The sequence below is a fragment of the Alligator sinensis genome, unplaced genomic scaffold (genome assembly GCF_000455745.1).
Source record: "Alligator sinensis unplaced genomic scaffold, ASM45574v1 scaffold1676_1, whole genome shotgun sequence".
NCBI lineage: Eukaryota > Metazoa > Chordata > Crocodylia > Alligatoridae > Alligator > Alligator sinensis.
The window spans coordinates 142,622-154,858 of record NW_005843223.1 but is presented as its reverse complement, the minus strand read 5'-3'; the positions used below and the strand labels follow the sequence as shown (position 1 = coordinate 154,858).

The following is a 12,237-nucleotide window of genomic DNA, read 5'->3' as shown; positions in this document are numbered from 1 at the left end:
AGAGTGGCAACGGGCAGAAGCCAGCCCCGGGCACCTCAGGGCAACACAGGCCCCCGGGGCTGCAGGCCTGGACACTGGATCATCCCTCGTTTGAAGCATGGGGCTCAGGCCCTGGCTCTGCTGGGACCCCGGCGGGGGCAGCTGCCAAGCCCCATCCAGAGGAGGGTGAAGCTCTCACAAGCGCTGGGGCTCCGTGGGCAACAGGCTGCCCCCAGCAGCACTGCCCCTGCCCGGGGGAGCTGGTGCTGTTGTCCAGCCCCACGGGCTGTGCCCCCCTCAGCCCGGGGGCTCGCACCGAACACAGCTGCCCCTCCTGCCACACCAAGGCACGTGCCCGTTTCCCCTCTCTCACGGCCGCTGGAAGGGCCCAGCCCCGGCAGTGGCCTCGTGACCAGCTGGAGAGCAGCTGCCCCCGAGTGGGAGGCAGAAGGACGGAGCCGGGCCCGGCGGGTTGAACAGGTGAAGCTTTATTGGTTTGAGAGCTCTAGTGCTAATGGGCCGTTACAGGAGGGGAGCGCCGCAGCACCAAGCCGGCAGGCCCAGGGGCCCGTGCTCCGCCACCCCCGGGCGGGTGGAGGCAGCACGATGGCAGCCAGCGTCTGGCTGGGAGCTCCCCCACGGGCAATGTAGTGTTTGGAGCCAGAGCCCCGTCCCGCTGGCTGTGCACACCCCATCTACCAAAGCAACAGGCAGGGGAGGAAGCTGCAGCCCAGCCCCTCCATGCCACCGAAGCCTGATGTGAGAGCCCAGCCCCACACCCCCCGTGCACAGGTCTGGGAGCTGGGGGGATCCCTGGACACCCGTGCACGCAGGGAGGAGCTGCTGGGGGAAGTGCAAGAGGGCTGTGCACGGGGAAGCTGCGGCTCCGGCCACTTCCACACAGGAGAAGAGGCGGCTGCAGCGTTGGCCCGGGGGGGAACGTGGGAGCTGCAGTGGCCGCGGTAAGTCGTAGCCAGCCCGGGCGCAGGGAGGCCGGTGCTCGGCCAGGGCTGGGGCACACAGGCTAGCGGCGCCAGCAGGAGGCTGCCCCGCTCGGGCGGGGGACGTGCAATGGGCCTTGGTCTGTCCCGGCCCGGCTGGGGCCCTAGGAGATGAGGCGGCTGTGCAGCGCGTGCAGCTGCTCCGGTGTCAGCACCAGCTGGTGCACCTGGCCGTGGCCGGGCATGCACGGGAAGGACACTTTGCCGATGTAAACCGTGTCGGCTACCGCCTCCTCCTTGGCCTGCAAGACAGGAGCGAGCGGAGGTTCAGGGCAGGCTGTGCTCCTCCAGGCCAGCCCCAAGCCCCAGCGACCACCGTCCTCCACACAGAGCCCAGGGCTGGCAGGACTGCGGGGGCATCTGGCCCAGCCCCTGACCTGTGCCGATCCAGCCGCCAGGAGGGAGGTCCCGCTGCCCCAGGCTAGACCCAACAAGGCCCCGGGACAGCGAGGTGGTGGCTCCAGAGGTCCGTTCCTGGCCTGCCTTGCTGCCTTCTACGAGTCCTGCCCTCTGCAGCGAGGGAAAGTGGCTCTGCCTCCTCTCCAGGGCAGCCCGCCAGATACTCGAAGGCTGCAGCCTTGTCCCTTCTACCCGCTTTCTCCCCAAGCTGCACATGGCCTCAGCGTCTCCCCAGACACCCGCTCCCAGCTCCTTCAGCACTTCAGCTGCTTCAGCCCAGAGGTGGGCAACAAATGCAAGGTAAGGGGAGAGCTGGGCTGGAAGGGGCCTTGCCAGGGCACTGGTCCAGCCCCTGCTCCAGGCAGGATCAGTCCCGACAACCCTCCCAGCCAAGGGGCTGTGCAGCCTGCTCTTGCGAACTGCCAGGGATGGACACCACCGTGTCTCTAGGGACCTGTTCCAGTGCTTGACTCCATCAGAGCCAGCACCTTCCTCCTCATCCCCAGCCTCAGCTTCCCCTGCTGCAGCTGGAGGCCATTGCTCCTAGTCCTGTCCCCTGCGGCCACAGAGGAAAGCCCATCTCCAGCCTCCTTGCCATCGTGCTTCAGGGATTTGCAGCCTGTGATCAAACCCTCTTCAGTCTTCTCTCCTCCAGACTCAATCTCCCCAGCTCCTCCACCCTGTGCTCATCTGTCCTGCCTCCCAGACCCTTGATCATTTTGGTTGCTCTGTGCTGGACTCTTCCCAGCCTGCCCACATCCTCCTGGAAGTGCCAGGCCCAGAACATCCCTGTCTTTAAACTAGACACTAGATCGGGCCTCGCCAGGACCGAGCGAGCAGCACCGTCCCTCCCCTCCTTCGCACTTAATGCAGCCCAAAACTGCACTTGCTTTTTGGGCACCTGCAGCTGTGGATCCTCCAAACCCTGCAACACCTCTGCGAACACTTCACAGCCCCGCTCGCCTGACCCGTCTCCCCTGGCTGACATTCTTCAGGCGTTGGCAGAGCCCCTGGCACAGACCGCCTCAGTGCAGAGGCGGCCGTGCTCCCTCTACGAGCTCCAGCGTGACCTCCCCCACCAGAGTGTGGGCTCCTACCTTCAGGAAGGATGAAGAGGGGAAGGTGGCGAAGTCGGTTGGGATGCTGGCCCCGGGGTGCTGCAGGACTGTCTCCTTCATCACGTCGTCCTGGGGGAGGGAGAGCAGGCCAGCGTCACCCCTCTGGAGCTGCAACTCTGGCACGCAAGCAGCCCCCCACCCCCACTGGCTCCTGGGCACGGCACCCCGAGGAGGGGCTGGGAGACCTAAGCCATGCCCCATCCTGCCCCGGGAGCAGCCCCGGGCTGAACACCTGGGCCAGGGCAGGCCCCATGTGTCTGGGCGCATCTCCCCTTCCCATCACAGGCCCGAAGAAGGTTTGTTCCCAGGAAGAGCTACGATCCACAGTCTCCCGTCGGGCTGGGAGGATGGAGTGGGGCAAGCCCCAGGTCAGTGGTAGAGGATGCGAGTCCTCCGGGGATGGGGCGGGGGTCCCTGCTCGCTGCCCCGACACCAGAAGGTCACAGGGCTGGGCCAGGCCCGCGTTACCTTCAGCTTGTCGATGGTGTCGCTCAGGGATTTCAGACGGGCCGTCTGCTCCAGGAGCTGTGCCGCTGGGTTCCCAGCTGCTGAGGGGGGAAGAGAAGTGAGGGGGACCCTGCACCAGGGCCTCAGCCTCATCCAGCGATTCTCCAGCCCTGCTGGCCCAAAGAACCTGACAACTCACCCCCAGTCACCCCTAGCGAGGGCCTGGCCCATGGGGGGCTGCAGGGACACTGGACACGCTTTCCATCACCACACTGGAAGTGGATGGAGGCTCCAGTCATGAGCAAGCTGTCGGCAGCCTGCTTCCCAGGTCGGGAAGCCGCTGCGTTCCCTCAGCGCCCTGCCCACCAGAACCACCCCTGCAACGAGGGGTCTTCTGGGCATGCCCCAGGAACCTCGGGGGGCTTCAAACAGAGCGGGATGGGGGGGCAGAGCCAGCCCCGCACCCCTATAAGAACCTCGGAGCTGCCCTGGCCTGGGGCAGACTCAGTCTCCCCGACACGCAGCAGCAGAGCGGAGGCTGGAACAGCAGCAGCAGAGAATGGGAGAGTGGCTGGGGCTGAGCAGGGCTTTCCCCCGTTCCTCTCCCCCCTGCAGCCTCCAGCACTGAGGTCCAGGCAGGTCTGATGTAGAGGCCGTGCCCCTCACTGCCTGCTCCAGAGCCACCGATGCCCCTTCGCTCCAAGCCCTGGTGAATCTGGCCCAGCCCTCAGCTTCCCCCACATCTGGGGGCAACAAGCTTCGCCCTTTAATTCACGGTGCAAGAAAGAACTTCCTGGTGTTGACTGCCCGCTCATGCCATGCTGTGCCCCCTTGTTCTTACCTGGTGAGAGATAGCTGATAAGTCCCTAGTGACTCTCTCTCTTCCCTTCTCATGTCCCCCCTCCAGCATCTCTTTTCTACCCTGACCAGGTCTAGCCTCATAGTTTCTCCTCACATGGAAGCCCCTCCATAGTGCTCATCATCCTTGCTGCCCTTCTCTGCACTTTCCCTATGACCCCTGATACCATTCAGCCCCAGCACAGGAGGCTGCAGCCCTGGACCCCACAGAGGAGCAGCAGTGGGGTCCCGTGTGGACCTACCTGACTTCCTGCGCGTGATGTCCACCACCCTGGCATTGGCGCTCATCTGATAGAGGGTTTCCAGCAGCTGGTTCGTCTTCCGGTACAGGGAGCCAGAGGCCATCTCATCTCCCTGCCGGTCTTTGGGCAGAGAGAGCTTGGGCACGTGCAGAGGGGGCAGCCCCGCCAGCTCTGTCTTCATCTGCGTCCCCTGGGAAGCAAGGGACAGCGGCATCACTGGTGGGGCCAGCCTCCCCTGGCCCCCAGTGCCTGGCTGTGTGGTGCAGACTCTGCCCTGCCGGAGGGCAAAAAGGGGACCAGGCCTTTCCCCAATCAGTCAGATAATGACACAGGACAAGGTGGCAAATGCAAGGACCCAATGCTCCGTCTCCAGGACGGCCATCTGCAGAGACCTCTCTCCACCCCTTCCCAGGGGGAGGAAGAGCCCCTGCCTTACACCCCAAGAGCCTGCTCTTGATTAACACAGCCTCCGCCCAAGTCAGCGATTTTCAACCAGGCACCCTGGGTGCTACAACCTGCCTCACAAGGGTGGCACTATTAGGAGCACAGACAGGATTCACCAGCTAGGCCCAGAGATGATAGAAACCCACAGCTGGGCTCTCCGAGTTCTCTGCAGCAGAAAAACGGCCCTTGGAGAGAGCGAACATAGAGCTGGTGTTTCCTAAGCAGGCGTGAGTCTATCCAGGGGTCCCTCGAGTCAAAGAAGGTTGAGAGCCACTGATCTAGGCAAGGGAGCCCTGGGATTTCCCTGCCCTGCTGACCCATGGTCTCCAGAATCGCGGGTCTGAGCCCCAGCAGCGCTAACGGCTACAGGGGCAGGTGGACCCTGGCTCTCATCTCTGTTCCAGGGCGTGAGACACCCACGCACTGCGTCTTATTTCTGAGACACAGGGAGCTGCAAGGGGGTGCCCTGGCCGCTGGGGCTGTGCAAGCCCCTCTCAGAGGGGATGCAGGAGCCTTCTCAGCCTTACTGGCCACCTGCTTTGGGAGCCCCTGTGGCTGCTGCTTTTCGCTCCAGATGCAGCCGAGCCAGCCTGGCCCTGGCCCCTGCTTGGATTTTCCTTCCCCAGGAGGCTCCTACTATTTCCCAGAGGGAGCGAGAGCCGGTTGGGGCACAGGACTCCGTTGCAGAGCCTGGGCCCGGCCAGGCGCACGAGAGCCCCCCCAGCCCCTCACCTTGATCAGGTTGTTCTCGTTCTTGAGGTACTTAATGGAGAGGCGCATGGCATCAATCTGCTGCAGAAGGAGGGGCGAGTCCTTCACCTGGATGGGGCCTGAGCCCCCCACCATGGCTTGGCCGGCACCAACACCTGCACACGGGCAAGAAGGGCAGTGCCATGAGGGGGCGGGCAGATTGGCTGCAGCTGGCTCGTGGCATGACGAGGGGGAGAGGCTACCTGTGTCAGGCTGCAGCAGGAACCACCCCCCGGGCACTCTGCACCGAGTCTGGCACAGTCCACCACGCCAGCAGACTGGGGCCCCAGTGGGACAAGCAGAGGGTGAGCAAGGTAGCCGGGTGTGAACGGCATGGCGCTGAGCCACACACCCCGCACAGCGTCACGACCCAGGTGAGGCTGGACAGGGCTGCCCCTGCATCAGATGCTCCAGAGGGACCCCCCGTCCCCATGCAAGGGTGCACAATCCCCATCGCCCTCATGCCTCCCTGGATGCGAGATCTGCTCCTGCCACCGTGATTTTCATAAGAACATAAAAACGACCATTGACAGGCTCAAACCCCAGGTCTGTCGTGCCCAGTCTCCTGTGCCACATAGAGGCACAGAGTGGAGGCTGGAGGGAGAGTGACTGGGTCTGAGCAGGGATTTCCCCTGTTTGTCTCTCCCTGCAGCCTCCAGCATTGAGGGTGCAGGCAGGTCTGATGCAGAGGCTGTGCCCCTCGCTCCCTGCTCAATGCATGCACAGCTTCCACCTGGAGCTGTGGGGTGCTGGGGCCGACAACAGCTGTCCCTGGACGGACCTTACAACCCACCCCAGGGCCCCATGCTCAGATGTTCATGGAAACCTGCCTCCTCTCCACGCAGGCCCCTTTCGGGGTCCCGGGGGTGTGGAGAGCTGGCATGTGTGTGAGCAGGCTGGGCAGTACCGTACCTCTCTGCTGTTCCTCTGCCGGGCAAGGAGGGGAGAAGGAAGCAGAAGAGAGAGAAGAAGCAGAAGTGAGAGCTGAGGAGAGAGGCTCAGGTGCGGCTCTGGCTAAAGAGGCCAAAGAACAGCCCAGAAAAAACCACCCGTTCCCACCCACATTCGCTCCCTGCCCGAGGGCTCGACCGCTCTCGACCTCGCGGCCCTGGCGGCTCCGTGCCAGCCACAGCCACGGTCACTCTGGCTTGTGTCACCCAGAGCAGCTTTGCTCAGAGGCTGGACATGGAGCTTGTCTGGGCTGGTTTGGACAGGGCTGATCCTGCCTCAGGCAGGGCTGGGACTGGATGCGACCTGCCGGGGTCCCTGTCAGCCCATGTCTCTGTGACTGTGATTCAGTGCATGCTGCGACAGGCACCAACGCAGGAGCTGAGCACCAGGGCAGGAGTGGGTGAGTGCAGCCAGTGCTTGCAGCAGCTACCACAGGAGCCCGTCTGACCAGGATGAGCTGGCAACCTCCTGGGGGCCCCCGTGAGGGGCTGAACTGCTCCCCACTGCCCTCAGCACTCCCCCCGCCCAAGACCGCACACCACGTGGCTGCCACGACTGTGAGCTGCGGCTTGAGGAGGGACAGATACCAGAGGGCAGGGATCCCACAGCATCATCAAGAGCACAAAGCTGGGCCAGGCGCAGGCTCATGCCTCCAGCACCCGCTTGCTCTGTGCCTTGTGGAACTCCCTTCCGTCACCCCTGGGTAGCACATGGGAGCGTGAGCAAGAGGCACTGCCTGGCACCAAGGACAGCCGCCCCTGCATGCAGCTGTGAGCAGAACATGTGGACGTGTGCTGCCTGAGAGACTGGGGACCCTCCCGGCACAGACGCAACACCTCTGGGCAGCGGAGACGCCGTAGTTCTCCCGGGCACCAGCCGGCTGCGCGCACAGGCCAAGCGAGAATCGCTCAGGGTGTTTCAGATCTATGCAGCTGGGAGGCAGCACTCGCCTGCCAGGACAGGTGCGTTCAAAGGGAACCTGGGGAGCCTGTGAGACAGCCCCTGCCCATCACAGCACATGGCTCTGCTGAGCTCCACAAGGGCTGATGCCAGGAGAAATGCATGGCCTCTTTGGTGCCTTATTGGTGCAGCCTCTGGGTCTGGGGATGCTGCTTCAGCAGCAAGGAAGGAGCCCAGCCCTCCAGCAAGCACCAGACAACCCGGCCCCACACTTTAGCACTGTGGGGCAGGTCTCCTCTCCCCGCAGGGGCGGAGGCAATGCCCCCAATGCAGCCCGGGGAGCAGAGGGCTCTGAGGCTGTGGCTGTATTGCTTCCTGCCCCACCCAGCAGGCCCCAGGCCCCCAGATGAGGTGGGGAATACCCAGGGGCCCCTTGTGGCTGAGGACACAGCTTGAGAGTGGCGCTGGGGCCCTCTCCTGCCTCGTCTCTGGGCTCAGTGGGTACAGAGAGCAGGTGGGTGAGCCTGCTCAACTGCGGGACAGACAGCTAAGCCCAGTGCAGAGCAGGGAGAGGCTGCAGCTGATGGGCAGGGCCTGCAGGCTTCCTCTCCAGCAGGGTCGGGGGTGCTCTCTCTTCCAGGGCTCCGCACCCTTGGCCCTGTGCCCCTGCCCCAATGTCCAGGCACCGTGGGACGGCCGTCGGAGCTTGCCTATGTGCAGGGGGCAGGTGGACAGGGCACTCACCTCCCGTGATGCCGGAGACGATGGAGGCAATGCCGGAGGCAGGAGCGCCGCGCAGCCCCTCGATGGTGCGCTTGGACTGGTTGTTCAGGCGCTGCTTGAGCTCCAGCTTCTCTGCCTCCAGCTGGTCAATGTCCGCTTGAAGGGCGTCCATGGTCTCCTCGAACTCCCTGCAGGGAGGGGACAGCCACGGGCCCATTTGAGGTGTTCCCAGCCTTTCTCCAGAGAAGCCCTGGCCGGGCCCCCTGCCCCGATTACGCACTCCTGCTGACCCAGCAGAGGGGTCCTCCAGTGCCACGTGGAGCTCATCCAGCAATCTGCCATCTCGCACATGGCTGGGTCACCCGCCCCCGGCCCCTCTGCAGCCTCCCATTTCTCCCAGCTCTGTCAGGCAGACATGTTCCTCTCCCCACAACTTGGGGTTTACTTGGTAAGACCGTGGAATTCACATGCTGCAAGCTAACGTCAGGAAAAGGCAGGCAAAGCAAAGCCCTGGGGCATGCAGGCAGCACCTTTTGCCCACGTCTTCCCTAGGAGAGCACTAAGGATGCAGCTCCTCTTTAAGAACCGCCCCTGGGCCCAGCCCAGCCCAGCCCAGCCCCTCCCTGCCAGTGACATTTCAGGGAGTGTTGAAGCCTCCCCCAGAGGTGCTGCTGCAGCCCAGGCTGGGATGGGGCTGGGCTGTGCCAATGCTCCTCTGGCACCAACCCCGCAGGGTCCCGGCTAGAGGGTCTTGCCCCTGCACTCAGGCTCAGACCAATGTTGCACTGGGGCAGGAAGGGATTTCTCCTCTGCTCAGACTGGTCCAGACTGGGGGGTTTTGCCTTCCTCTGCAGCAGGGGCACAGCCTCAGCCTGGGGTCTCTGGAGCATCCATCAATCCCCCACCCCACCTCGGCAGCAGCAGGAGGCAGGCAGCCATGGCCCCCCTGCTTTCCCAGGGCGGGGGCGATGCCTGGGGCTGTCAGGGTTGAGGGTTGTCTTATGTAGAATTTAGCTGATGGGTTTGTCTGGGCTGGTTTGGACAGGGCTGATCCTGGCTCAGGCAGGGGGTGGACTGGACGTGCCCTCTGCAGGTCCCTGCCAGCCCCACAACTGTTTTTCTACAACCAGGTCCTGGACCTCTGGTTATCCCGTATTACATTCTGCGCTGACCCAGAGCTGATCCCAACTGTGGGTGCAGAGGACCTGGTCCAGGGCCCTCCCACGGCAGGTGCAGCCTGTTAGTCCCACCCAGCCAGGACAGCCCTGCCCACACTTACTTCTCCTTCTTCTTCAACAGTGTCTGAGTCTCATCCAGCTTGGTCTGGATCTTCTCCACCCGGTCGTCCGCATCCTTGGACGAGCTGTCCAGCTTCTTCTCCAGGAGACTGAGACGCACGTTTGCCTCGCTCAGCTCCTCGCCCTGCGGGGGGGGGTGCACTCAGGCCCGGGGGGGGACAGCACAAGGGGAAGGGACCGCAATGCCTGGGGAACCTCTTGTCACCCCCCACTTTCCTGCTCATGCTCCACATGCAGCCCATGACCGGACGTGGCATCACTAGCACCTGGGAACAGGTTACATGCTTGCAACAGCTGCCTCAAAGGAAGGCTGGTGCAGGTCCTTCATGGCTGAGCCCCCAGGCAGCTTGTGCCCCCCGCTGACCTCTGAGCAAGACTGAAAGGAGGCAGAGCCCCACAGGCAGCAAGCCAGGAGAGCACCGGGAAGGGGGAGCAGGGTGCCCAGGAGGGAGACTCTGCACTGGCCCTCAGGCAAGATGGGGACTTGGCAGCAGGCCAGAGCTGAGCTCACCTTGATCTTGAGTGATTTCTTCAGCTCCTTGATGACCGTCTCCCTGTCCTCCAGCTTCAGCCCTAGCCCCTCGGCATCCGTGATCTCTGCCCGCAGTGCAGCTGCCCGCAGGTCGACGGGGGGAGCGGGCTGCAGTGGAAGCCAAGGGTGGTCAGACAGTGCGGAGCAGGGGGTAGGGGGCTCCCTGGGAACGTCCCCTCAGACCTGGGTCCTGCAGGCAGTTGCCTGAACCCGCCACAGCCCAGCTCAGGGAGGTCGGCTCAGTGTGGGGGCGGCACCAGAGCCTCCATACCCCTCGCCATGCTGGACGCCACGCGGCTGGGGCCACTTGCTGACAGGAGCTGTGAGCACTCACACAGCCCCAGTCCAGCCAGGCCAGGCTTGGACCCTCAGCATCTCCCTGCTGCTGCGAGCACCCCTTCCCTCTTCACAGGGCACACTAGCCCCCCTCAGCAAAGACGAGGTCTGGAAACAGTGCACACCGCACCTCCCTCAGTCCTTCCTCCCCCATATCAGGAGGGCCTGCAGTTTCACCTCAGCCAGCCCCAACCCCAGGAGACCCTCCCCATGCCAGTGCCAATGTGACATGGCCCTTGCCCAGGCGGAGGGGACAGGCCCAGCCCTGCCCACCTTGATCTGCGGCCGGTCGGCATCGTACTCCCCCTCCTGCATGGCGGTGGCCATCTTGTTCATGGTGGCGATGAGGATGCTGCAGGACTGGCGCAGGCACTCATACGGGTTGATGCCCTGGGCACCGTAGATCTGCAGGGATGGGGAGAAGGTCACCCTACTTCCTGAGGTGCTCCTGTGCCGATGGCACTGCTACCACTGCAGCCACGTGCCCTGCTGTGGCTGCTGCCCTCAGGCAGGCCACGGGGCACAGAACACAACAGAGCGCACCCCTCCAAAGAGGTAGAGGGGAGACATGACGGAGAACGGGTGGCAGGCAGGGCATTGGCAGGTCCCCAATCTCTGCTTGTGTTGCCCGGCTCACTGTGAAAGGGCTTCCAACCAGGGCACACAGAGACCCAGCCTCTCTCAAATGAAGGGGTGGCAAGTCCCTGGGGGTAGGGGTGTGTGGGGAAGCTCCCACCTGCTCGCTGGCTTTGAAGGCCAGGTCTTCCAGCTTCGCAGCCAGCAGCCCTTCGTTCTCCGTCAGGGGGGCGATCATCTGGGCCCCCGCGGCTGCCACTTCCTGCAGCACGGCGACCACCCAGGTCAGGTGCTTGCGGCAGTCCAGGAGCGTGTCCGACACCTGGGGAGAAGAGCAGCACACGGCCATTAGGGAATCCACTCTCACCTGGTATCCCCAGCACAGCAGAATGGTAGCTCTTGCTCCCCAGGCCTGCCAGGTGCCCCAGCTCCGAGCTACATGCCTCCCCTCTTGCTTTATCCCTCTGCTAATAATCACCGAGAGCAGCCTAATGCGAGTCGCAGCTGGCGAGGCAGCAAGGCCTCAGGCCGGTAGGACGAGGGAGCCCCCTCCCCTCTGGCCTGGCCTGCTGTGGCCCTTGCCTTTCCTCCTCCCAGCTCTGTAGCAAGCTGGGCACGGCAGGGGTTGGTGTCTGCCTGCCAGGCAGGGACTTTGCTGCTGTCCAGGCCCCGCGAAGGAAAACTCGGTTATCAGGAGAAGTTTCATAGATTTCATAGACATTAGGGCTGGAAGGGACCTCGGAAGATCATCGAGTCCAGCCCCCCGCCCAAAGGGCAGGAAGTCAGCTGGGGTCATAGGATCCCAGCAAGGTAAGCATCCAGCTTGCTCTTAAAGGTGTTCAATGTGGGCGCTTGAATCACCTCCGGTGGCAGGCTGTTCCAGACCTTGGGGGCTCGGACAGTAAAGAAATTCTTCCTTATGTCCAGCCTGAAACGGTCTTGTAGTAGTTTGTGACCATTCGACCTAGTCGTCATCCCTTGGGGCGCACTGGTGAGTTATCATTTCTTCTCACAGTGAAGATGTTTGACGGAGGCCAGCATTGGTGCTGGGAGGCGCTGAGTCAGAAGCAGAAGCCAGGGCTCTCCTGACTGCTGACTTTACACTCCCGGCCACCGGACTCCACTCCCACGGCCCTGCCTTTCCTCTCACGCTCCCCTTCTGCACATGCCTTCCCACAAGACACAAGGCGTGCTGAACTCTAAGGTCACATTTATCCCTCCATGCTCCGAACCCAACCATTGAGAAGCTGCCCCAAGATGGACGTATTTTAACTGACCTGAATGCAGAACCGCAGAACAAGAAACCACCCCCAGACACAACTGCATCAGCCCACAAGCCCAAGGAAGACTGCGAGTTCCTGGTTACCTGGACTAGCTGCTTACTCAGGATCCCCCAGGGTGTCAACTGCCTCATCTCAGCTAACCAAATCCAGCCCCCATTGAGAAGCTGCCCCAAGATGGACGTATTTTAACTGACCTGAATGCAGAACCGCAGAACAAGAAACCACCCCCAGACACAACTGCATCAGCCCACAAGCCCAAGGAAGACTGCGAGTTCCTGGTTACCTGGACTAGCTGCTTACTCAGGATCCCCCAGGGTGTCAACTGCCTCATCTCAGCTAACCAAATCCAGCCCCCCCTTTTCCCCTCTCAGCTGGGTCCCCTCCCCATCTCCCTTTCCCT

General features: G+C 63.1%; 1 protein-coding gene across 2 annotated transcripts in view; it reads right to left on the bottom strand.

Moving 5' to 3' along the window:
- Positions 1-451: 451 nt before the first annotated feature.
- Positions 452-12,237, bottom strand: part of DCTN1 (dynactin subunit 1) — a 44,237-nt gene continuing 32,451 nt past the window's right edge. The window contains exons 17-27 of one of the 2 annotated variants that reach the window (XM_025194484.1): positions 10,715-10,876; positions 10,252-10,383; positions 9,622-9,750; positions 9,092-9,234; positions 7,834-8,000; positions 6,151-6,165; positions 5,221-5,354; positions 4,045-4,234; positions 2,966-3,045; positions 2,477-2,566; positions 452-1,222 (exon numbers count right to left, since the gene is read on the bottom strand). In XM_025194484.1, coding sequence (XP_025050269.1) covers positions 1,085-1,222; positions 2,477-2,566; positions 2,966-3,045; positions 4,045-4,234; positions 5,221-5,354; positions 6,151-6,165; positions 7,834-8,000; positions 9,092-9,234; positions 9,622-9,750; positions 10,252-10,383; positions 10,715-10,876 — 1,380 coding nt within the window. In that variant the 3' untranslated portion in view covers positions 452-1,084. The remainder of the gene's footprint in view (positions 1,223-2,476; positions 2,567-2,965; positions 3,046-4,044; positions 4,235-5,220; positions 5,355-6,150; positions 6,166-7,833; positions 8,001-9,091; positions 9,235-9,621; positions 9,751-10,251; positions 10,384-10,714; positions 10,877-12,237) is intronic. The other variant, XM_006038008.3, reaches the window with a different exon arrangement.